Here is a 24,052-nt window from a genome sequence, read left to right on the forward strand (position 1 = left end):
CCCGCCCCCTGCGCACACAGACCCCCCCCACATGCCAGCCACGCCCCTTTGCACTGACACGTTCCCGCACACGTAGACCACACCCCCACGCATATCAGTCCTGCCCCCTGTCGGTGTCAGCGCCCGAAGGCCCCGCCCCCTGGTCCCACAGGCCCCGCCCCCGTCCCCACAGGCCCCGGCAGCCCCGCCCCGCTTGGCGCCCCGCGCGCCCCCTGGCGGGGTTCGGGAGCGGTGTCGGAGCGCGTGGCTCGCGGTGTCTCTGGCGCCCCCTACAGGACGTTGAGGGAGCCCGACGGAGCGCCTCGGCCTCCGAAACCGCGCAGGCGCTCCCACCCGTTAGAATAACGGCGGGGGGGGGGTGCGGGTGAGGGCCCGGCAGCGCTCACGGGCTGAGGGAGATGTACCGCAGAACCACAGGTTCATTTAGGTTGAAAAAGATTGTCAACTCCAACTGTAAACCAACGCTGCCAAGTCCACCACTAACCCATGGAATCATGGAATCGTTAGGGTTGGAAAAGAGCTCCAAGATCATCAAGTTCAACCATAAACTCAGCGCAGTCAAGTCCTTCACTAACCCATAGAATCATGGAATCATTAAGGTTGGAAAAGAGCTCCAAGGTCATTAAGCCCAGCCGTGAGCACAACACCGAACAGGATCATAGAGCCGCTAGGTTGGAAAAGACCTTTGAGAACATCAAGCCCGAATGTGCCTGTCCACTACTCGATCATATCCCTCAGCACTTCATCTACCCACATCTACATGTTTTTTAAACAACTCCAGGGATGGAGACTCCGCCAGTTCCCTGGGCAGCTGGTTTCAGAGCTTCACCACTCTTTCAGCAAAGACATTTTCCCAATCTAAACCTCCCCTGACACAATTTCAAGCCGTTTTCCCTCGTCCTATACGTGAGCAGCCACAGGAGCGCCAGCTCCTCCGAAAGAGAGCACCTCACCATAAAATTCAACAGAAAAATGGAGAATTTCCTCACTCTGTAGAATTTTTTTTTACGTTTTTCCTGGGGCTGAAGAGAGAGGGTGAAAATATTTCTGGGGCTCTTAATGCTCCTACTCCTTTTCATTGTCCGTATCTATAGTTGAAAACGGTGTCCAGGCACTAGCTGTCACTGTGGTATTTGAAAGCTATTTCATCTGTTGAACTGCTGCCACTGTCATTTCAATTTAGTTTTTTAAAAATAAAAAAATAGCATCAGCAAGCAGAGAAATGGCTAAATGAACAAAGAGCCTTTATTCATCCCAGTGGCCTCAGTACCAAAAGTGCGAGAGGGGGAGAAAGAAAGCAGACCCTATCTGAGATGGGATGGGAAAGTATTTCTTGCCAAAGCATGTTTCAAAGCCAGCTTGCACTCATCGTCAGCAAATCTGTGACAACATCTGGGCTGAAAGAGCAGAACAACACATCAAAGCAGCCCCGGCAGATATGGAGAGTTTTCATCTAAGGAGGTTATCCAGGGTAAATGGCATTTGGCAATTTATTAGATGTTGATTTTAACAAGACTGCCATGGCCACGTCTAACACTTCCAGTCACAGCACTGTACCCCTGAATTAGAAAAGACAGACAGCTGCGTTCACTCAAACGAGCGAGGATGAGAGGGGCTGGGAACAGGTTTTACAGAATTCGGCATTGTCTGCCTAAATCCCCCTCTGCCTTTGAAACCTCGCCTCCTTTGCTTCCCAGGTTTGGGTCTCTGATCTCCAGACTGTTTGCAATGCCTGTTAGTTGGAGGTAGTGAGCTGCTCGGCTGGCTGCTAATGAAGCATGCCGTGGTGTCTACCACACGGCAGGAGGATTTCATAAGCTTGGCACCTGTTCCAGATGAATGGAGTTGATGGCACGGGCTAGAAATGTGTCTATCGTCAGCCCAGCTTGAAATGTCTGAGGATTATCTCTGTAAATCGTGGATTGTCGCAAGTGCAGTGAGCAAAGCTCATCTGGGTCCAGGTGTCCTGCAGATTTAGACTAAATCTCTACTTTCAGGCCATGTATTTGCTGCCACGTGCACCAGCCAAGACCAATAGTCCTTCTGAGGAACCGATCGCCTTTCCTCTGTAAAGAGTCAGAGAAACAGAATTGAGGTCTTTCAAAAATGCTGGAAAAGCTTTTATTCATACACAGGGAATAAGGTTTGTTCTAGGGAAACAGCAGAAGGTTCCTAAAGAGTGGTCACAGACATCTGGATGAGCTGCTACAGGTATAAACTATACTAAAATTAATTAATTTACCAAGGATAGCAGATGTAGTTGTCCTTCCCTTTCTTTGTACATTTTTCCTTAACCACACCAAATCACTGCCTGATGCAAGCTGAAACCTTACAGACGATTTGATTTTAAAAAGTGGTTTGGTGTTCATTGGTTTGGCTTTTTTTTTTTTTCTGTTTTAATTTGAACAAAGACTCCCAAGAAATTGCAAGAGTACTGTTATTGTTCTGGGCAGAAGCAAGGTTAAGTACTCCTGTGAGGGGTGCTTCGTTAGTTACAGCAGAGATACTCAGTTGAGAGACAGAAGGGAGACAATGGTACCCCACCACCTGTGTGGCTGCCTAAGCAAATATGAAAGGCCTTTCCCAGTCCTGAACCCCCAAGAATTTTGGAAAAAGATGAATTCATACAGACTGAACCATTGCTGGATCTAGCCTGAAACTTCTGCAGGTCACAGATTTCCCCTCTGACTCTCTTCAAATGAATAGGAAGGGTATGATCTGAGCTGCAAGGAATTTTCAACATATTTGGTGGTTATATCCAAAGATCAAAATGTTTTGGATTATGGGGCAAAGCCTAATAAAGAACCAATTCAGTGTTCAGTGCTGCAAACTTTATTAATGCTACAAATTAATACCTACTGCTGCAAAATATTTACATTTCTTGTCCTGCATAGACAGATCAGAGCAGAGCAGACTAATGACAGGTTTTAATTTACGGGAGGAAATGGTCATGTGATGAGCATGGACTCACAGAAGCTGGGTTTAATTTATGGCCCTGACAATCTCCCTCCCCAGCCATAAGCCTTAACCTCTGTATCCCCATACCCTGAGCAGGGTACAGGAGAGGTTCTGTTCTCTTCCTTCCTAAATTTCTTTCAGAGTTGATTGTGAGGTTGCAGAAGGACACAATAATGGTCTGAGGAGCTTAAAATAACCGGAGTTCAGAGATGTAAAATAGTTACCTCCTACAATACAAGTTAAACAGCCCATTAACAGATGAAGTAGGGAAGAGTTTACACATGAAAAAGATAATATAACATCTAAGTTTAAGCATAAATACACACACTTGGGCATGAAGTGTTCTAAATCATAATTACCTGATTTCCTTGAGTAGCTGTGGTGGCTGCGTGTGCAGGTCCTTACTGAAATAGTTCCCTTTCTTGCACATTATATAATGAACACCTGTGTTTGCCAAAGAAAATCCTCACCCTCAACACCTGCATATTTGAATTAGTTTGATTCCTGATGAGTTGTCTTCCAGGGGCTGCTGAGTAGGATTTTGCTTGCAGACCAAGTGGGCAGCGGTCACCAAGCAGCACAGTCACTAGGAAGTAATTCCTGCCCATTCTGATTAACATTTCCATTAGCCATGTGCTAAAACCATAATTTGTTTTTTCCATTTATTCACTTTCTATAATAATTATCAATCACAGATCAAAAAATCATGAAAACCTCACTGTGATGATTTCCATAAAAGCCTTTGCTGGGTGGCCCTTGAGCTTCTGTACAAATACATAGGATTTTGTTAAAGGAGTAAGCTACTGTTTATTGGAACTGATCAAGTATGGGAAGGAAATGGCCTGTGCTTATTCATTCAAATTCAGAAATATGAACTTTTCAGACTTGATTGGTGCATTTTGAGCTCATGTGTTTGAAACTCCAAGTTTCTTGACTGGACAGTCTGTACACCCACCACGTAACACAAGCTGTGGCTATTTCAGTCAAATATGTAATCACAAATATTAAATGTAAAACTAAAAAATCTGCATACATTATATATAACTGGTGCTTTACTGGCTTGGTTAATTATATGAGTGTTGGTTGGAAATGTGATTTCAATTTATCCTGACCACGATGACTACTGAAATGCTCTGTAGATTAAAAAAATAATCATAATTACAAACCATGTTCAAAGGGGATGCTGAAGAGCCAGTGCACTCAAGATTGTCACAGCTTTTATTTGTACGTTTAATACAATGAATGATTTTTCTGTGAATTATTTGTTCATTTTTTTACCTGCATATTTCCTGTGTTCAGTGGGGTCAACACCTCCTGCTCACCTTGCCGTGCTGTTTCACTGCAGGGCTGCCCCATGTCTCAGCAGAAGAAACAAAGATGCCCCAGGTCCTGGAGTTTACTGGCATGATCGCCAACCATGGGTGGCATCTCAAAGACAAGATAGGCAGAAAGACAGCGAAGTGAGAGAATATGTCTGTTAAGGGAGCAAAGAAATTCATTTGCCTCAAGGAGAAGGCCAGAGCTGCATGAGTGCTTCGGCTCTGGTTTATCAGTCTTTTCCCCATCAAGTACTCTTCCCTTTAGCTTCTGCAGGAGTTTCAGAGCACTTGCTTTGCTCTGTGTGCTTGTGGGCTTCCACCAGGTGTAGAAGAACTGCCATTAGTGTTAAATGCTCCCAAACAGCAGATTAAGCCCAAAATGTTTGTTAGGGGCCTTCTGCACCTTCTCCATGGCATCTCGTGAGATTTTACTGTCAGGCAGGAGAGGCTGGCAGGACCACCACTGATCCATTATGGTCTGGCCCAGTTTCCCGACATGAAGTGAACCAAGCTGGCTGCTCTCAGCTCTCACTGAGGAAGCCCATCCCAGTCTGCCAGGAAAGGAGCATCTTTCAAAATACAGTGATCGAGTTTGTGTCTTACCAAATGGAAGAAAAGTATGGAGGGTGGTCAACAGTGCACAGGGAGGGTGACACCAGCACAACAAGGAGGAGGCGGTTGAAGGTTCTGTTCCTGCTGCCTGAACTCTACTTGTTCTGAAAATAAACAACAATTCCACCTCCCTCAGCTTTAAGCTTGGTGAGAAATAAAATTACAGCCAAATCTTAGTGCCTTAACTAAATCACAGCATTTACCAGCTTCACTTAAAGAAACAGGATTCTTTTCACAAGAGCTTATTTGTACGGTCCAAACAGACTATGTTTAAAAAATATGAGCCCACCACAGATGTGCAGCTCAGCCCAATCTCTATTGACACCATTCAGAGGCTAGAAATAAAAAAAATACGAGAAGCATGTTCTGCCACTTTGCTGGAAAAAGGCCTTTCTTTGAGTTGTTTACTGAATGCAGGCTCCAGACAAATGGCAAAGCAGCTCTTACCTGTGAGGTAATGGAAGATGCCAACGCTGCACAGGGTGCCCTTCAAGAAAGGCAGGGCATACGGTTCCCCTTCTTGTAGACCCGTGGTTTTGCACACAGGGGAAAGCTTGCTCCCCCCCGCCCTGAGACGGCGGCATTGCTGGGGCTTTGAACTCCACTTCAAAGCTGGAGCTGGAGTGAGGTTTCTGTAAACGCAGAGAAACAGGTAAATATTTGTCAGGGTCAATTGACCCTCCTCATCACCTCAACGGTCATCTGTGCGAGACAGCTGGTGGGGTTTCAGCAGGCACAGAGGTAAGCATTGTTAATTTACTGACTCACTTTGGGAGGTGGGTAGACACAAAACTCTGCAGTGAGGGGACCTGGAGGTTTTTCCCTTTGCACAGTCCATGAACTCATGGAGACATCTCATCCTTTCCATTACTAAAACAGGCAAGAGGAAAATCCTGTGCTTGTCTGGAGAGCAGGAGAAAGGACCAGTCATCCTCCTAGCACTTCTAGTATATCTTTATAACCACTTCATTCATACCTGTTGGTCCAGATGGCCATCAGCTGTTCGCAGAGCTGAGAGCTCGTCGTGTCTCCCACCTGCTATCCCAGGTTTAATGGTGGACGTGGTGAACTACCCATACCAGAAGAAGTAACATCATACAACACTTCCATGAATTTATCAAGTTCCAGTTTCTGACATTCCCACAACCCAGTTACAGGAGTTCCAGGGCTGGCTTTGGAAAGAGGGTTTAGCTGGGCCCCTCCATCGCTGCTGTCTGCGCTGCAGACATCCAGCAGCTAGCCCCAGCCACTAAACAACCCACTCCCAGGACTCTTTTCTCTTATCAGCACAGCATGAAAATACCAGCTTAAATAAGAAAAAAACGGAAGGGAAAAACTAGAAACAGCTGAGCACAAGATGGGAAGGATGAGGCTAGGCTCATTCCTCACCCCCTTCACCCCTCTGCCCACACCTAACCCAGCACTGCCCCTACTGTGATATGGCCCCTAGGGCAATGCCACCCTCCTCTTCTCTAAGCCAGGAACCCACAGCTGGATGTTGACAAGCCCAGAAGGAAATGCTGGGGTTGTAACAAGGTCCAGCTGGGAACTGTGCAGCCCCTGAAAGTGTCTTTCCCCTTGGGTTCAGGGACTGCAGCTCCCTCTTGCAACATCTGGCACAGGCCGAGCCCAGGGACCTCCTTTCATTATATCACCGAGCAGATACTTTTGGACTCAGAACTCTGGATTTCCATTCCTTTCTTTTTCACATATGTGCTTGGCTCAGCCTTGGAGTAGCAATCCAAACAGCAGGCAGTTGCTTTTTGGACGGTTAAGTGCATGAATGCCCCCATCATGCACATTTTGCCATAATAAATGTGGAATCCAGGACAGAGAAGGAGCAGATTATACCTAAGTAAGTCTGGCACAAGGCAGCAGTGATGGTATGTCTACGAGCTCTGCAATTCCTGCCTGTCATGCCAGATCATGGACTGCATGAGCTGTGTTTGCAGGGTAGCGTGGTCTTCCTGAGGTAAATGTTAAGTAATAAGGTAGAAAAGAGCACACCAAGGTCCTCATTTTCTGCTTTCTCAGTCTTTGTCCAGCTTTGAGCGAAATGGCAAACCACCATGGCTGAACCTGAGAAATTTCATGTTTAAGCAGACAGAAAACTGATGGCTTGGATCCAGCCATGGGGAAGCTTGGAAGTCCCATGAGAAAAGGAAAGTTTCTGGGGAAAGACTGACAATAAATCTTTACGGGACAATGGAGGGGTGAAAATACAAAGGGTCCATCAAGCTGCTTCCGTTCCATGGGCAGAAGCCATGAAACCCTGAGATGTGTGGCTACACTGAAATATTTAAAAAATGAGGAAAAATATTCCAGGGTCCTTTCAGCTTCAACGCCAGAAACAGGCAGATATCGCAGAAATCCTGCTTAGTCCTGCCCTGCTCACCTGGAACAGAAGGACTAGCTCTGAGGCAATTCTGGTCATCAGCAGCCCTCAAAGCTCTCTGGGAGATGTGACCATCATGGTAGTGCAGATGGAGAAATAGGTATGGGAAGTGTTTTGCCCAGTGTCACTCAGGAGACCAAGAGCTTCAGAATTACACCCCTATCTCACCCATTAAGTGCTTGTTCTGCTTCAGCCCTGCTGGCCTCCCTGGGGAGCCCTAGGAGAGCTGAACCACTTCTTCCTTCTGCACCACCTTCCTGCGCTCACTAGAGTCTGCTTTTAAAGCCAGACAGGCTTTGAGTGATCTCCATCCACAGGAGCCACCTCCTCCTCCCTGCCAGATGTGCCCCAGGTAGACCCTGGGGAAAAGTAACACCTTCAGCAGACCCCATCCCAACATCCCAGGGAAAGATAAACCACTGTGAATGTTCCCCTGTTCCTTCAGAGCTGCGGAGGAAAAGCAGCACCACTTTTAGCTCCATGGTTATTTAACCTAAACCAACCAACCAACCAACCAAACAGCAGCAACAATTTTCTGTGGAAAAAAAAAGCATTTTGCGTTTGGAGACAGTGAACCATGTACTGGCATGGATGATTGGAAGGTGTTTTCTGGTTCTGCAGTAGATGCCTGGGCACGTGAGCACTGTGGCCACCCCCAAGGAGTAATGAGAACAAGACCTTCCTGTGCCGCTACAAAAAAACCTGCCTTTGAACTGGTGCCAGGTGCTCAGTTTCTATCTTAATTTTGGTCTGGGAAAAAATAGGAAATGGACTGAATACACAGGGGCTTCAGTCAAGCTGTGGCACACACCTGTCCAACCAAGAAAATTACATGGTAAGGCTGCCAGGGTGTCCTGATTTCACTTCACCAGGTCTGGGTTTTTGGGGCTGTGATCCTCTAGCCCCTGACCAGCAGTTGATCCAGCCCTTTGCTGAAGCTGCAGCATCTCCTGACAATTCCACTGCTAGTGCTTACTGTGTTAGAAACCAAGGAAAGAAATAATCTCAGCTCACCTCAGCTGAGATTGTGTAGGCCCCTTGTGTAGGCTGATTTTGCCCCAAGGGAAGGGGAACTCCCACTTGGGACCCCTGGGTGGGACTGATGGATTTACTGTCACTGAGCCTCAAAAGCCAACCATGTGGAGAGCAGGTGGTAAGCACGATAGAACCTCCACCACCATCATCAAGTTTCCAGGGCTCTGGCACATGTTGATGTGCATGGGCAGAGCTGGGTGTGGGCTGCACCTGTGTGGGCAAGCTGTGGGTGTGCAGTGGGGATGGGGGTGGTGGGCAGAGTGCTGCTGTGGGGTGGGGAGTCCCTGTACCCAGCCTGGTTGTGGCTGGCAAGGAGGTCACAGCGGATATTTGACTCCCAGGTTTAGGTCGATCTCCATCTCAGCTGACTTATGGTGTAATGAGCCCCTCTTCCCATTGAACTGTTAGATTCTTCTCATGTTGGAAGAGTGCAGTGAGACCATCACACACACACAGTGCTATGCTAAAAAATAAGTCCTTAACCATCAGAAAATTAGCTGTCTTCTGAACTGTGCTGAGAGGAGCTTCCGTGCTATTTGTAAGTATATTTCTAAACTTAGCCCAGTTACGATAAAAAATACCTTTGCAAGAATCTACCATCCGCAGCACTCAACTTCAGAGACATTTATTTCTACAGCTGGTGGAAAAAATTTCTCCTTTCAAAGGCTCCAATTATATCTTGGTGCTGGCTGGAGTCAGTGGCCTTTGCAGCTTCCTCAGAGGCAGTTGTGTGCTGTTGATGGGGTCTACAGCACTGTTGGTGCTGTGGGGGCTGGAGGGAGGAGTGGGAGGACTGGTGCCCTCCTATTGACCAAGGAAATCATGTAGGATACCGTTGCCTTGGTGGACAGTAGTTAACACCACAAAACAAGTTGTTTTTACTTTACACCACAAAGACATTAGTCCTGCTATTTTCAGCAGCTAGATCTAAAGACTCTCAGGACTGGGCTCCTATCAGGACCTGGGCAGTTGCACTAGTAGAAGGAACAAACTGCAGCCTGTAGAGCTGGGATGACGCCCAGGCAGCCTTTGCCTAGTGGGTCAGCAGCCAGGCTGTGAGCAAGGCTGCTCTGTGCCACCCCACCGAGCCCAGCCTGGGTGGCTGGACCCACACATGCAGGCTCCTGCCCACGCTCCTGACAGCTGGCTCCCCACAGCATCACTGTATATAAAATGGGAAAGGTTTTTTTTCACCTTTATTTTAGTTTTTCTCATGTCCTAGCAAATATGCAAGCAGAACGGGTGGGTTATGAGAGGACGTTGCACCTAAAGTAGAGGTAAGCACTAAGCATCACATGAAAGGCTGCCAGTCCATGGGCTCAACAGACAAATCAGAGAGGTGTTCAATGTCTTTGTGACTGGAAAGAGCAAAGCATCTCACGTCTATTAATGGAAGTGCTCTAAACCCCAGAGCTTGGGCTAGGCTTTAGAAGTCATGTGTGTCACTGTGTCAGCCTGCTGTCACAGGCAGGCCATGATGCCTTGAGTAGTTGAGATAAAGGTTGGAGAAGACATGGCCCTCTCCAGTCCATCCTGCTGTTCTCCCTCCTGTGGTCTGTGCTCCTTTGGCTGCACATTCAGGGTCACACACATTCCCCGCCAGGTTGGGCTTCAGGGCAGCTGGAGCCATTGGTGATATTTGAGGCAGGACTGGGGGAAATGAGCAGCCTCCAGCAAAGCTGGAAAATAAGACTTTCTGCCAGTTCATTAGAGGGATATTTCATTGGAGCAACAGAAACTGTGGATTACCTGGGAAAACAGTTTTGCTCAAATAAGGCTTCGGTCTGGGTTTGATTTACCCCTGGTAAAGAGGGAGTTCCAGCTACAGAAAGCTGCATCCATCTTCTCCATGCCTAGAGGTGCCTGGGGTGGCAGCATACCCTGTCCTCCAACAAAGGGCAAAGCTCTGCTCAACCCTATGTTGAGCTCATGTCACCACCTGTCCCCTTGATACATGGGTTATGGGCGATGCCTGAAGACAACAGACCATAGAATCACAGTCATAGAATAGTTTGGGTTGGAAGGACCTTAAAGATCATCTAGTTCCAACCCCCTGCCATGGGCAGGGACATCCCACTGGATCAGGCTGCCCAAGGCCCCATCCAGCCTGGCCTTGAACACCTTCAGGGATGGGGCATCCACAACCTCCCTGGGCAACCTCTGCCAGTGTCTCACCACTCTCATGGTGAATAAATTCTTCCTAATATCTAGCCTAAATCTGCCCCTTTCCAGTTTACACCCATTCCCCTGGTCCTATCCCCATAAGCCTTTATGAATCGCCCCTCTCCAGCTTTCCTGTAGACCCCCTTCAGGTACTGGAAGGTCGCTATAAGATCTCCTCTGAGCCTTCTCCTCTCTCAACCTGTCCTTGTAGATAAGGTGCTCCAGCCCCTTGATCATCTCCTCTGGACAAGTTCCAACAGTTCCATGTCCTTCTTACATTGAGGATTCCATAACTGGATTCCATAACTGGACACAGATGGGAGAAAGAAACACGACACAGGAATCTTGTGTGTCTCGTCATGCCTTATTCTGAGGTGAGCCGCTATGTGTGTCAGTCTTGAAGGCATCGGTAGGTGTCTCTGCCAAGAAAGGGCTGTGAACCCAGTGATTTGCCGGTGCTGCTGCTGTATCCAGCTGAATGCTTGTTCTTGGCTCCCAGCAAGGCCCTCGCTGTAGATACCGTGTGCTTTGGCAGCCGGGCCAGTCTGGGCTGCAGGATATTGCACCTGGCAGGGACACAAACCCCTTCCAGTTCCTGGAATTTGGATTGTCTCGTGGAGTGCTGATTAAGCAGTGCTTTCAATCTGCACCCAAGACAACATCCTTGCCTTGTCTTCGCGCAGAGGCTCGGTGCGGCGCGGCTGCTGCGTGGCAGTGGGGGCTGCAAGGGGTTTGCTCTCCCTGAGACCCAGGGAAACAAAAACTCCAAGAAAATTCTCAGATCCAAAGCTTTGCATTCATGGAGCTGGATGAGCATTTGCTGTGCAGGGCTCTGTTTTTATGAAATAAATAACACAGCCCCAGTGCTCCTGGTGGCAGCTGCTCCTCCCAGTCTGCCCAGACCATGTCCCCAGTTTGCCCAGTTGAGATCGCTGCTGCATGTCCCCATCTGCCTTTCTAATCCACTGGGAATGAAATCACCTTTACCAGCCTTACTAATGAGAGATTTGATAGCCGGAGTTGAGCAGAGTGAGGCAGCCCTGGAGTGCCATGCCTGTGCAGTACAAAGGGCTGTCCTTTGGCGCCTCTGCATACAGGTGGACATAAAACAGGAGAGTTAGCAAATTGGGAATGGTGCTTTGCCTGACACCTGCAGAGAGGTGGCTGATGTTTTGGGATGGTCTAGTGTTAGGAAGGTGAAGTTGAGCTGGTTAGATCCCCTACAACTGGCATCCTGGAAAGCCAGTGGGCTCTGGGAGCCACCCTGACACCTCAGCGTGCCCAGCACTGGCATCCCCCAGCAGTGTGCCCAGCCTTGCTGGTTCATGAAGTGTGCTGTTTTCAGCAATGAGGGGCCCCCTCCGGTGGCACCACAGTGGGGCTGGAGATTCCTCAGTAACAGTTTCCTTGTGTCCTCGCTGGCACAATCATCATCCGACCCGCTGGGTGGGAAGGGGATGAAAATATCCCTCCAGCACATGTCTCCAGCTGCTCCCCAGGGCCCACAGCATCTTGATTTGCTTCATGGGAAAGCAGATGCCAGGAAAAATATACACAGGGGACTATTTCAGCTGAGGCTTACAGCAGGATGAGGCTGTGTTGCTACAGCCCAGCAGCTCAGCACCTGGGCATTATTCCTGCTCCACACTCCAATCTACCCCTCCCCAAGCTCCTGGATGACTTCTGTTGCACTGTGGGTCTCGGGAACTGTGGGTGAAGCCAGCCAGGCTCTGGGATGTGCTGTTAGTCCTGGCACAGCAAAGGAGTTTTGTGACTGGGATCCTCGGTCCTTATCCTAGTCAAACCACTGAGGGTGAGAAGCAGCAATGGGCTGCTGCTGTGGGACTACTTTCTCCTCCCTGTACTGTCCTGGCAGCCTCTTTGACCTCAGGAGAGGGAGTTTGGCTTAGGTGCTCGCCTTTAAGCAACCAAGAGCCAAATTCTTGTTTCCAAACTTGCCTGTGCCTGGTGAACCCAGACCTGGCACCTTGCTTACCTGGGGTGCCATGCCATGCAGTCATCACCCCATGGCATGGCACCCCAGGTAAGCAGCCCTGCTGCAGCTTGCACACAGCTGCTTGCTCTGGCTCCAAGCACGGCAGGAGGAAGAAGAGATGTGATGAGCATTGCAAGCAGCCCCTCCAGCCTGCCAATCTTGCATTTTTGTGATCTGCAATAATTCAGCCAGCTCCAGGAATCACAACAGCTGGGATGTTATAAGGAAACACACTTGATGCTGCAGGATTGTTTACAGCTTTCAGACTTCTGCAGCCATTTCCTCTCCCTGGGGACAAACGTCTGGAGGGAACACAGCCCACGGAGTAAGGGCTTTTTCCCCCACTCTGAGATGCTCTTGGCTGGACATCGCCAGTCCAAGCCAGTGGTGGAGATGTGGGCAGAGCCCCCTGTTGGCTGTGGCAAACCCTAGTCCTTGGGAAACCCGCACAGTAAGTAGCTTCATTTCTAATGGGGAGAAGCAGCTGGCCCAGGGACATGCATGGTCATCAGGTCCCCTCCCAGCCAGCCCCGGCAAGGGACATCTCTCCCATCTGCTCAGTCACGCCAAAGCAGGGTGACCCTGGTCTCCCGATGAACACCAGCTCCACTGCCACCAACCTGGATTATCTTCCCTGTCCACTGCTCCCAGCAAGACCGCAGGCTGAGGGTGATGAACAGGGAAGAGACAACTTTGAGAATCTCTCCTTGTAGGCAGGTCATAATATACTCCTCAGCCAGCAGCTGACAAGCAGCCCCTCTGCCCACTGGGCTCCACGTGCTTCCCCCCGCCAGCACCGTGCACGACTCACTGTGCCTGCGTGCGCGCCTGTGCGCATGGATGCATCCACCAGCCTATAAATCTCCTAGCAGGGTTCCTTCCAAACTTCAGGACATTCCCTGGGGGAAGAGCTAAGATGCAGCTTTTGCGTCAGATGCCACGGCGGCCTGCCCGGCGGGGCTAGGCTAAACCTCTCCCCCACATCTTGCCCCAGCAGGTTGTTTGCAAAGGTCAATTCCACCGGCTGCCGCCGCCGGGCTCGGCTGCTCTTGGCTCAATCCTCAAGGTACGTAGTCAGGGGAACATCCTCCCCGCTGCTCCGGGAAGGGCTGGCAGGGATGCTATGAGGTGCATTGGCTGACGGATGAGGAGATATTCCAAGTTTTTTCCTTTTTTTTTTTTAAGTTATTTTAGTTTTGCAGTGGTTTATTTTTCTTCCTCTGAGATAAAGAGTCGTTAGGATTTCTCACCAATGCTTTTAAAACTTGCTGTGCATTTCTTTATCTGTATGAGCTTTTCGTTTGTTCTGGGGTTTTACTCGACACACCAAGTGCCTGGGAAGCTACAGGGCAGGCGGCTGCGGTGAATATCTCAGCATGCTCCTAATTAGTCCTTGCCTGGCAGGTACGTGCAATAAGTGAAAAAACGGCGGAGATTGATTTTGTTTTATTTTTTTAAAGAAACAACAAGGAAACCAGTTCCCCAGCCATGACCCTGCTGGTCCTGGGGAATTTGCTGTGATAAATAGTTATCAAAGAGATTAATTTAAAAAGTATATATTTTGAAAAAGAACTAAATAGGAAAATTTATTTCCATCTTTTTTTTTTTGAGAAGTAATGGTTTTTTTGAGAAGTAATGTTAGTAATATTTTTTTTTTTGAGAAGTAATGTAAACCTGAGCAGTGCCTGTGTTGTTTTCTCTCCGAGACCCACGAACCAACAGCAGGGACCAGTGATCTGTCTTACTCTTGCTTAACTCTGTGTGGGAGTGGAAAGCCACCAGCTAATCCCACCAGCCAGGCATGACTGTGCTCCACTTGCACCTGTACCTCACTGCCCTGAGCTTCTGGATGATGCAGCAGTCCAGCACCTTCCTGCTGCCCAACGCCACTGAGCTCTTGTCTCCCCCTGGGGTCAAAGCCACGGGCTTGCTGTGGGGCGTGGGGGTCCCTCGAAGCCGTCGGAAGCGATACCTCTCCTCCCACGACATGAGCGTGATTTTGGACTACCACAACCAAGTGCGGACACAGGTGTCTCCCCCTGCTGCCAACATGGAGTATATGGTGAGTTGGGCTCCAACAGGGTGGTTTCAGGTCCATGGCTCTTGGCTGCTGCGGTGGGGTCGAGGGGCTCACCTGTGATGTAGGACACAACCTGATAAGGACAGGGCACCCACATGTGGTGATGTCAGGGTGCTGCCCCAGCTTCGCAGCTGAATGCCTGTCCTGGGGGATGTTTTGCATCCCAGCTGCAGGGCAGACCCATGCAGCCTCTGTACAGGAGGGTCAGAGTCTCAATGGGGGCATGTTTCCACCTGGAGGCAGATGTAGGACCCATACCTGGGATATCTAGGAGCTTGCTGGCTGTGGGATGGCTGGATATGTCCAGCCAAGCTGCAGAGGTAGCATTACAAGAAGAGCAGTAGTTACAAGCATGAAAAGTTTAGGTCCCAACCCAAAACCCCAGTGGAAGCCTTTCTGCTAGCTGCAGCCAGTAAGGACAGACTCATCCCAAGCTCCAAGGTCCCTCAGGAGCTAGTGCAGGACCGTGCCTGGGGATGCCAGCCCCTGGGAAAAGAAGCATTCAGAAGCGAGACAAGAGAAACTGAGCAGCCTCACCAGATCAGACATCTGCTTTGGACAAGGTCCACACTGGCAGAGCTTTCCCCAGGTTGTCACCACCATGCTTGGAGCTACTAAGCTCTAGACCTAAAGGAGGGAGAAATGGGGGCCATGAAGTGGGGAGATTTAAGCCAGCACAAAGTGGGATCCTCAGGGCAGGAGGTGCCACGCGCTGCTCTACTCCCAGGGAGGGGATCAGAGCTCCAGTGGAGTGGCTGGGTAGTCTCTGGATGCCGGTTTTGTAGAGATGGGGCAGCCCTGCTTGCTGGGTACCAGGACAGGTCAGAGGAGCCCGGGAGTATCCTGCGTTGCTTCTTGCTTGGCCTGAATTCCTGCCTTCCAAAATAACTCTCCCAGGCATCTTCCCAAAGCAGTTCAGGATGAGTGAGGAACCTTTAAATAATGCATGAAGGAACCAGATGTTCTCACCGGTTAGTCTGTGGCCAGGGCTGCACTGGAAGGCTGGGGATGGCTGCAAGCCGCAGTGGCAGTGCAGGGCTGTAGGGTTTCACCCTTGGATTCAGCTCCACCTTCTGCAGAAGCAGCTCATTCCTGGAGGGAATCACAAGCACAGGGTCTGCACTGCTTCAGGGCATCTGTGCTCTGCCTGGGCAGTGGGTACTGTATGAGCCCAGTGGTTCATTGCTTCTGGACATGCTGCCCTACTTCCCAGAGGGTTTTCCCAGCCTGATGTGTAAGTCACATTTTCTGGACACCTGGGGCTGCTCAGAAATGCCCCTTGAGCCTAAGACAGCAGGTTTCTCCTCTTCCCTCCTCTGGACAGACAAAATCCATGCCTGCCCTTTTCTTTTCCTCCTGGCCAGATGTGGGATGAGCGGCTTGCCAGGGCAGCAGAGGCTTGGGCTGCGCGCTGCCTGTGGGACCACGGTCCCCCTCAGCTGATGAAATACGTGGGGCAGAACCTCTCCATCCACTCGGGAAGGTGAGTGCCCCGTGTGCAGAGCGAGCTGCTTCAGACTCCCCCACACTCCGTTATGCTGGAGGAGGAGAGGAGCAGCAGCAGGCCCTCAGTCGAGGAGCAGAGAGGTTCTGAACCACCTTGGTTGCAGAGGACTGGGATGAAACAAAAAGAAACGTTAAGCCCACCCCAGGGAGGAGGGTCCAACTCTTGTGGCAGGGTAAATGTGGGAAACCAGAGGCGCTTGCTGCTGCTTTGGGGAGTACAGCACTGATCTCCCCTCTGCCGGGCACATGGAGCAGGCAAACCTCGGGTACCCACAGCAGGGGCCAGGTCTTCTGGCCTTGGGCACAAGTGGACCTGACACAAGGACATTGTCACCCCTGCTGCACCCTGCTTCTCTCCCCCATTCCATTTCTGTGGAGCCTTTATCCCTCTCCTTTCCCTCACCTGTGAGCTCTGAGGGAGAGGAGTTACACTTTATGAATGGCACCTTTTGCAGGTACCGCTCTGTTGTGGACATGGTGAAATCATGGCACCAGGAGAAGCAGCATTACTCCTTTCCTCATCCCCACGAATGCAACCCCCGCTGCCCCTCCAAATGCAGTGGCTCTGTCTGCAGCCACTACACGCAGGTGAGCACCACAGCCCCCCCGCTGTCCCCTGCAGCCCCCCAGGAACTGGATGCAAACTACTGCAGCACCCCAGACAGTGAGCAGCCATTTTCCCAGCAGCAGCTGAGATTTGGGATTGAATCCTGCCAGCTGCCTGCTTCAAATCAGGGCAGGCAGGTTTGGCAGCAGGCAGCCAGCAGCAACACTCTCTCACCCAGGAACCCCGTGGGATGCACACATGGAAGTCCCAGGCGTTCGCAGCCCACTGAAATGCAGCTGAGACCTAGATGGTTGGCTGGGAGGTTTTCACCTTTTTTTAAGCTTTTTTTGCCTGCTTTGGCCTTTTCGCTCTATTACCCCCCTGGCAGCTCAAAGGTGGTGAAAAGAAAAAAAAAAAGTCCCTTTGTTCTTCTGCCAAGCACGAATCCTCTTCCCTGCGATGGAGTGGCTTTATAGTGCCCAGCTGTGTCCGGCTCCCCAGGAACGTAGTCCTGTCATCCCCTGGCACATCCACAAGCAGCCTGGCTAGCACAAGGTGGAAAACATCCCTCTGCTCTCCCTTCTGGTGGCAAAGCTGTGCCAACCCCTAATTACCTCCTCCACATGGCTCCAACCTTTATCAAGGCATCTGCATCCCCGTGTGGCCCATCTGTGGGGATGCTCTGGGTTGTAAATGTGCAAGATACATTTTTTAAGGAAGAAATTTAGCCTGGAGAGGCTTTAAGAGGAGCTGCTGCCTTTGTTTCACCTCCCTGTGTGCAGGGTAAGCTACCAGGGACATTTCAGGGTGACGTTTGGGAATTAATTTGGGTAGATTAGAGAAGTGACCCAGACTCTACTGCTCATTTAAGTGAGCTTGGCAAGGCAGCCTCTTGCAGGGCAGCACAGGCTGTAGAGAATAAGGTAAGCAAGAAATCACTCTCTGGTGACAAAGCACTGCCTGTGATGGGCACAGCATCCAGCCTGAGAAATTTGGGTGGGTGGGATGTGATCCCCTGGTGGGATGAAGCCCTCTCAGACTCCCGGATGACCGGCTCTGAGATACTTGGGCAGGCATTTGCTGACAGCACCGGTTCTCTGTCCTGGCGCAGATGGTGTGGGCATCCTCCAGCCGCCTGGGCTGTGCCCTCAGCACCTGCACCAACGTGCGAGTGTGGGGCAGCACGTGGCGACACGCCATCCTTCTCGTCTGCAACTACTCCATCAAGTAAGTGTGTAGAGGGAACTCCTGCCTTGCCAGCTGCTCCAGTGTTGGCAGCAAGGCGATGGTGCTCAGAAGTGATGTCCTTTTCTCTTTTTAGAGGCAACTGGCTGGGAGAAGCGCCATACAAGGTGGGGCAGCCGTGCTCAGCCTGCCCCCCAGTCTATGGCGGGGGCTGCTCCAACAACATGTGCTTCACTGGACTCAAATCCAACCAAGTCAGCTGGTTCTAGGGCTGCAACCCTACGAGGAAGCCCCCAGGGATGGGGTGAACCAGAATTATTTATAACACTGTCGTGTCCCCCTAGCTGCTTTGGCTGTCTCTCAGCCCCCTCCCTGCACCATGTTAGGTGGCCTTTTGGCAGCCCAGTTGTCCAGCCTGCTTCATCCATGTAGGAAATGGCTTTTTTTAACACACCTCCTCTGGCAGCGCTTGTATTGTCTGGCTGTTCGCCACTTCGGGGGAAATAGGGATGGTTCAGGTCCCTATTTCCCCAAACAGGGATGGTTTGGGGGTGCACGGAGGGAGCAGGGCAGGCTGGCATGGTCCCTGCTCTGTGGGCTTGGGTTTTTTTCCCCACTGCCTCCCACATGTGCTAAGGCAGCGAATACCAAGATGTTCCCCTTATGGTGAGTGGCTGGAGGAGAAGTGGGGAGCCCAGAGAGTGCCCCCTGCTCCAAGGTTGCCCCTCTGTCCATGAGACCTCCAGCTCTGAGCTCCCCAATAAAGCAGCCTGGAGACTCCCGTGTTTGTGTTGGTCCTCCCTCTCTCGCAGCCTGGAGCCTTAGGGTAACACCAAACTCTGGTTTGGGGCGTAAAAAGTGAAGGGGTGCAGAAGTCTTCAGTGGAGCCATGGGCCACAGCCGTGGGAGATGCCCGGGTGGTTTGCTCCATCGTGTGGGAGAAGACAGCACTGCTGGGACGCCCGGTGACGATGATGCTGGAGAGCCGTGAGGTCCCGTCCCACCCAGGCCGCCCCACGGTGCCCTACTGCCCTGCCTCACCCCCGGTGCTGCTGAGAACCTCATTGTCCACATGCCCTCCCTCTCCAGGAGCTCTCAGCAGACTCAGGGGTCTCCACATTCCCAGGCCTTGTGTGTGAGCCCCGAGCTGTGGACTCCTGCACTGCAGCCACACGTGTCCCAGAGCCCCCTGCACACACACCCCTCCCTGCTGCATGTTCCCTTGAGCTGTGCTTTCCCACCCAGTGGGGCAGATGTCCCTAACTTTGTCCCCTCTGGGCTGCAGGGTTTTGATAGCAGGGGTGCTAGGGACCTTGGGGCTGGCAGGGACCTCTGGCTGCCTCCTCCAGCCCAGTCCCTCCGTGAGTTGTGTGGGAGATGCAGGAGGCCCTGTGCTGCTGGCCAATCAAATTTTCAGCTCCAGCTCTGGATGCCCCACATATTTGGTATCAGCAACGCCTCCTGCGTGTGCCCCTCCTTGCCTCAGTGCAGCTCCTGCCACAGAGTCACGAGCAGCACAGGGGCTCTGCCCCAAGGTCTGCATCTGCATCTACATGCCCTGGGCCATGAGGTTCCTGGGGCTTCTCCTGGGTGCTGCAGTCCCAGCACAGGTGCCCATGAGCCACGGTGGCACTTTGTGGCTCCCCTCAAACTGGGATGCAGAGAGAGATGAGGAGGAGCTGCAAACACCCTGTGCCCTGGCTGTGCACTCAGGGTACCATCCTGCATCGCACTGCCGTATTCCTGCAGCTCCTCACCCCCAAGTGACCTCTGTATTTTGACGGAGGGAAGAAGTCCTGACCCATGGCCAAGGCATTTGGTGCCTTGTGCCCCAACTGGGCTCTGCTCTGCCCATGCCAGTGCATGTTTGCCTCTGCAGCTCATCCCACAGCCCCTTGACCACAGGTTGGCTCAGCCCTGGTTTTCCCACTGCAAGCAGGTGACAGCACGAAATCCAGCAGCACCTGGGGCGCTGCGGAGCTGGATCCAGCTGCCTCATCCCTCCCCATGGCTGAACCCCAGCCCAGCGGCTGCCCCGGCCTTGACACCGGAGAGCAACGGGAGCCCCAAAAGAGTCCAGTAAAAGCCATGTTTGAGTTTCTAGCTTGGCAGCAGTTACTATAGCTACAGCAACGGCACCTTGCAGATTGGTTTCCATAAGAGCTTGGTTACTATTTAACATCTCCACCCACATTAGCCCTGATTAAGCGAATCAATAAGATAACAGGAGAGGCAGGTTTCCTCGCTCTGCCTCTCCGCACTCCCTCCTGCCTTCACCTACTTCCTTAGTGAAAGACATTTTTATTTATTTATTTATTTAGATTTCTTTTTATTCCTCTACTTCCTCTGTTTTTTGCCCCAAGTCCCCATAGCAGTAGCCGGCGAGACATGGTCAATGTAAGCACCCAGCTAAGCGCTAAGATGGAGGCTCCATATGGTGAGTACAGCGTTTCCATCGCCCGCGCTGCCGCCCCGCCGTCGCTCTCGGGAAGTGGGGCTGGGGGCCACTGCCCGCTCCCAGCCCCACACCCTGGTCCCACCGTGCTGCCTGGCCCCACTGGCCCAGGCACCTGCAAAGGTTGGAGATGGAGGCAGAAAAAGGATCCCTGATAAATTTTTGTATAATGTATGTATTTTCTATTTCACTGTGCTTGGCTCGAAGAAGAAGGCATGTGCCTGAGGTCTGATCCGCTGGCAGAGGGGCTGCCGCCGGCTTTGCAGCAGACGTGGAAGCAGTTTAGAAAGGAGGTGACGTGCTGCCCTAGGACACTCAGCCAGCCCCGCTCCCGGGCAGCAGGCACAACGGGCGCCCACCAGCGCTGCTGCTCCCACTGATGGCTGGGGCTGAGCTGGTGTTCATGCTGGGCAGATTTCCCAGCAGGGAGTGTTGTGCCTGGATGAACGGCAGACCCCAGTCTCTGTAGTGCAGAGTATCGGGTGACACACCACTGCCCAGGGTGCTCTGGCCACAGGGAGATCCTCACCAAGCCTGTGCCAATGCTCCCAGGGTGGCACAGTGGGTACAAGCCCAGGGCAGCCCCACAGCCTCCATGGCTATGCCAGATGCCAACTGCCACTGAACACACTGTGAGATGGGTTCCCCCACCCAGGCTGGTGCCAGGCCACTGTTAGACTTGAGGTGGGTCTAACCATGACCATGCTACACCTTCCCTGCACAGCAAAAGGCTGGGGCTGCTTTGATCTCGTGTGACCTGGGAACCTCAGCTCCCTGGGCATGGCAAGGGGGTGGAGTGAGCCTGCAGCAGACAGTGTCTGTCAGTTCCACAGTCCTCCATCACATCCCTGCAGCTCTCCATCACTCTTCATGGCTCTCCATCACTTCCTTGTGGTTCTCCATCGCTTCCGCTGGCTCTTCATCACATCCTGTGGTTCTCCATCATGCTACCTTTCTTCTCCTCACTGTGTTTGTCACATCCTGCTCCTCTTCTCCTTTACCCCACCCCACAGGTGAACATGCACATCCCTGCCAGCCCATGCTCCAGCTGCTGTGTGCTGCAGCAAGGCCCCAGGAGGGCTTGTGGGGCTCCCAGGCCACCTTCTTGATCTTTGCTCATGACCCTGTTCTGAGTGGTGGCTTCTCTGAGCTGCAGAAGCCAGCAGTGGGACAGGGCCTTGCATAAAGCTGGGCTCAGAAAAATGCTGTCTTTAGCCTGCTAAGTGCAGGCTGTGGGTTTGTGTCCGACTGGTGCTGCTCATACAGCATGCAAGGAGGCACATGGTGAAGGCTACTTGTGAGCCTGGAGATCCTGGAGTGGACTGGCCCAGAAAAAGTCCATCCTCCAAGCCCAAAGTGAGCCTCTGATGTTGGTGGGAAGCTGGTCTGACTCGCTGAGCTCGCAGGGACTGACTCGTGCCTCATTTGCAGGAGGATGGAGATGCTCAAGCCATGTTCTCGTGAGCCAGGGAGATGCAGTAGTGTAAGATCTAAGGATGCCCCCAAATCCAGAGTGCCTGTGTCCTGCTTTGACCCAGAGTGCAAAGCCAGCCTGATTTCTGCAGTGAGTGACAGGCTTTGCCTGACAGATGCAAGCAAGAAGCTGAACAAACTCTTTAATCACTTGCAATTATGCTATTCTGTCCACTTGCAGCTGGCTTTAATGCGAGCAGCTGCTTGCCAGCCCCGGAACATTGGTGACCTTAAACACAAGCAGAGAAACATTTCCATTAATTATTTTTCTGGTCCTTTCTTTCCCTGATTTTCTCCTAATTTTTCTGCCTGAGGCTCAGCAACTGAGCTGTGGGCTGAGCCGGGGCAGGCGCAGGCTGAGGCAGGCACCGTGGGGTGGCTGGGGAAGAATCACTGCACATCCGACCTGCAGCCACTCTCCCCATCTGTTCCTGTCACCAAACAAAGGCGCTCTCTGGCCGGTACCCACTGCCTGCCAGCCTTCTGTGGGGCCAGGCTGCTGAGACAGAGGCCTTGCAAGGGGGAAGAAGGAAAAAAAATAAGGATAAAAAAGTGAGATGGGCCTCTCAGACCAAAGCAAGAGGAAACTCAGAGTGTTGGCAGGAGGAGGGGACTCCTCATAAATAAAACGGGTGAAAAGCTTATCCAAATAGGGGCGAGGAAGGGGTGGTGGGGATGGGGGACTGAGCAGTGCTTGGATTCCCTGGTCTGAGCTGGGGCTGGGCAGCAGGATGGGCACAGCAGCTGGGATCTGCTGTGAAGCAGATGGCAAAGTAGTGGCCGAACCCTTCCCGGGGGCACTGGGAAGTTTTTTCCCTTGGAAAGCAATGGGCTGGTGCATGCAGTGCTGTCGGTGCTGAGCCTCAGCCATGCCTGCCAGTGCTGCCTCACAGCCAGTCAGCTCCCAGCGTTGGGCAGGATGGACCACCCCAGCTGGCATCGTGGTGGCATTGTCAGGGCGCAGCTGGCAGATGCACACCAGGGCCTGCCAGGTGAGCCTTCAGCCTTGGAGGACTCATATTTTCAGTTTCCTCTAATAGATGGAAAGGTTTTCTGATTTTTCTGTCTCCCATTCCCTTTCAGGGGCTTCAGCGTTTCAGCATCCATTTGAAGCCAGAGATGCATTCTAAGGGGGAAGCTGGGTGCCAGCTTGGCCTCAGGGCAGCGAGCGGGTCTAGCCTGCTTTTTGCAGCAGTGGCAGCAGAGAGCGGGACATCCTCCTGCTGCAACTCTTCCCATCTATCCCTACCCCAGACTGCCAACAGCATTTCCTCTAAACCACACCCTGGGAATGCTTATTTCCCTTCCATCAGGCCAGTGCATTGTGTAAAGGACTTGGAGGATGCCCTGCTAGGTGGTGACAAAGGTGTCCTGTCCCAAGCACCTTGTGTGGGTCTCTGTGGGAGAAGGGAGTCCTGGAGAGCCATGGGCCTGGGGGCACATTCAGCATCCTCACCAGCACCAGCAGCTGAGGCTGGGCTGTGACTTAGAAAAGGTTCCTTTGGGCACGCTGGTGCTAAATCCCCATGGAGTGGGGTAGGGCTGTAAATGGGTGTGTGAGAGGGTCAGGGATGGAGCGGATGGTTCTCCCCTCAGCAGTAAGGATGTGACCAGTCCCCAGCTCCACCATTAACCTTCCAATGAGACTCAGGTGCAATTTGGGCAATTGCCCTCAGTCCCAGACCAGGCAGCACCACTCCTTCATGTTTTGGGAGCAGCTCTCAGAGCCGGGGATCCCTGGGGCTGATGGTTACAGCAGGGACTGGCGCACGATCAGGGCCAGTTCAGTAAAGCAGCTTTGGAAATAAGCAGAAAAATGCAGGACGCCAGAGCTTCTCAGGTGTTTTAGTCAGATGTGGTGAACATTTTCAGCTGAAGAATGTAAGAGGAGGCAGAGTCTCTGAGTATTTTTACTTTTCACTGTGAAGTAATTACTTTTCATTGCCAAATGGATCTAAATTTTTATAGGTTTTCCCTAGATATGACCCAACTTGAGCTTTCGCCCCTTAATTTCTCATGCCATGTTTGCTCCTTGTGCTCTGTGTCCATGGCTTGGAGGCTGTCAAGGACCGGTGGGTGTTTGGACAACTGGCATATCCCCCTTCCCTATCCCCACTCCTGCTGTCCCCATTATCTGTTGGGAGTGGCTGTAACACTGGTGCTGGCAGGGTCTGCACTTACCAGGGCAAGAAACCACCGAGCAGGTTCTTGCTGCACCCAGGAATAAGCAGTGATATTTACATAGGATGCAAAACGGACAATCATTGCTTTAGCTGCCTTGGCCCAATCCTGAGCACTGTTTGCTGGTGCTTGGTGGAGGTTTCCTTG

The 24,052-nt window shown here is 51.7% G+C and overlaps 2 protein-coding genes across 5 annotated transcripts in view; both read left to right on the top strand.

Moving 5' to 3' along the window:
* Positions 1 to 13,334: 13,334 nt before the first annotated feature.
* Positions 13,335 to 18,660, top strand: R3HDML (R3H domain containing like). 3 transcript variants are annotated; one of them, XM_054081123.1, is made up of 6 exons: positions 13,335 to 13,544; positions 14,143 to 14,540; positions 15,923 to 16,041; positions 16,520 to 16,652; positions 17,723 to 17,838; positions 17,933 to 18,660. In XM_054081123.1, the coding sequence occupies exons 2-6, from the start codon at positions 14,280 to 14,282 to the stop codon at positions 18,063 to 18,065; spliced, it is 762 nt and encodes a 253-aa protein (XP_053937098.1). In that variant the 5' UTR covers positions 13,335 to 13,544; positions 14,143 to 14,279; the 3' UTR covers positions 18,066 to 18,660. The 3 variants fall into 3 exon arrangements, with proteins under 3 accessions (XP_053937098.1, XP_053937096.1, XP_053937097.1); XM_054081121.1 differs by having other exon boundaries at positions 13,336 to 13,544; positions 14,185 to 14,540; positions 17,933 to 18,659; XM_054081122.1 differs by lacking the exon at positions 13,335 to 13,544 and adding an exon at positions 13,558 to 13,882 and having other exon boundaries at positions 14,185 to 14,540.
* Positions 18,661 to 20,062: 1,402 nt separating this feature from the next.
* The window catches only part of HNF4A (hepatocyte nuclear factor 4 alpha), a 35,917-nt gene continuing 31,927 nt past the window's right edge, over positions 20,063 to 24,052 (top strand). For both annotated transcript variants that reach the window (XM_054081969.1, XM_054081970.1), the window contains exon 1: positions 20,063 to 20,233. In XM_054081969.1, coding sequence (XP_053937944.1) covers positions 20,185 to 20,233 — 49 coding nt within the window. In that variant the 5' untranslated portion in view covers positions 20,063 to 20,184. The remainder of the gene's footprint in view (positions 20,234 to 24,052) is intronic.

Source organism: Cuculus canorus, chromosome 16 (assembly GCF_017976375.1).
Source record: "Cuculus canorus isolate bCucCan1 chromosome 16, bCucCan1.pri, whole genome shotgun sequence".
NCBI lineage: Eukaryota > Metazoa > Chordata > Aves > Cuculiformes > Cuculidae > Cuculus > Cuculus canorus.

Bases quoted from the DNA above. Each gene is read 5' to 3' on its own strand.
- R3HDML (XM_054081123.1), top strand. From the start codon at position 14,280: ATGACTGTGCTCCACTTGCACCTGTACCTCACTGCCCTGAGCTTCTGG. The intron at 14,541-15,922 runs GTGAGTTGGGCT...CCTCCTGGCCAG, and splicing joins CTGCCAACATGGAGTATATG to ATGTGGGATGAGCGGCTTGC. The intron at 16,042-16,519 runs GTGAGTGCCCCG...CACCTTTTGCAG, and splicing joins CTCTCCATCCACTCGGGAAG to GTACCGCTCTGTTGTGGACA.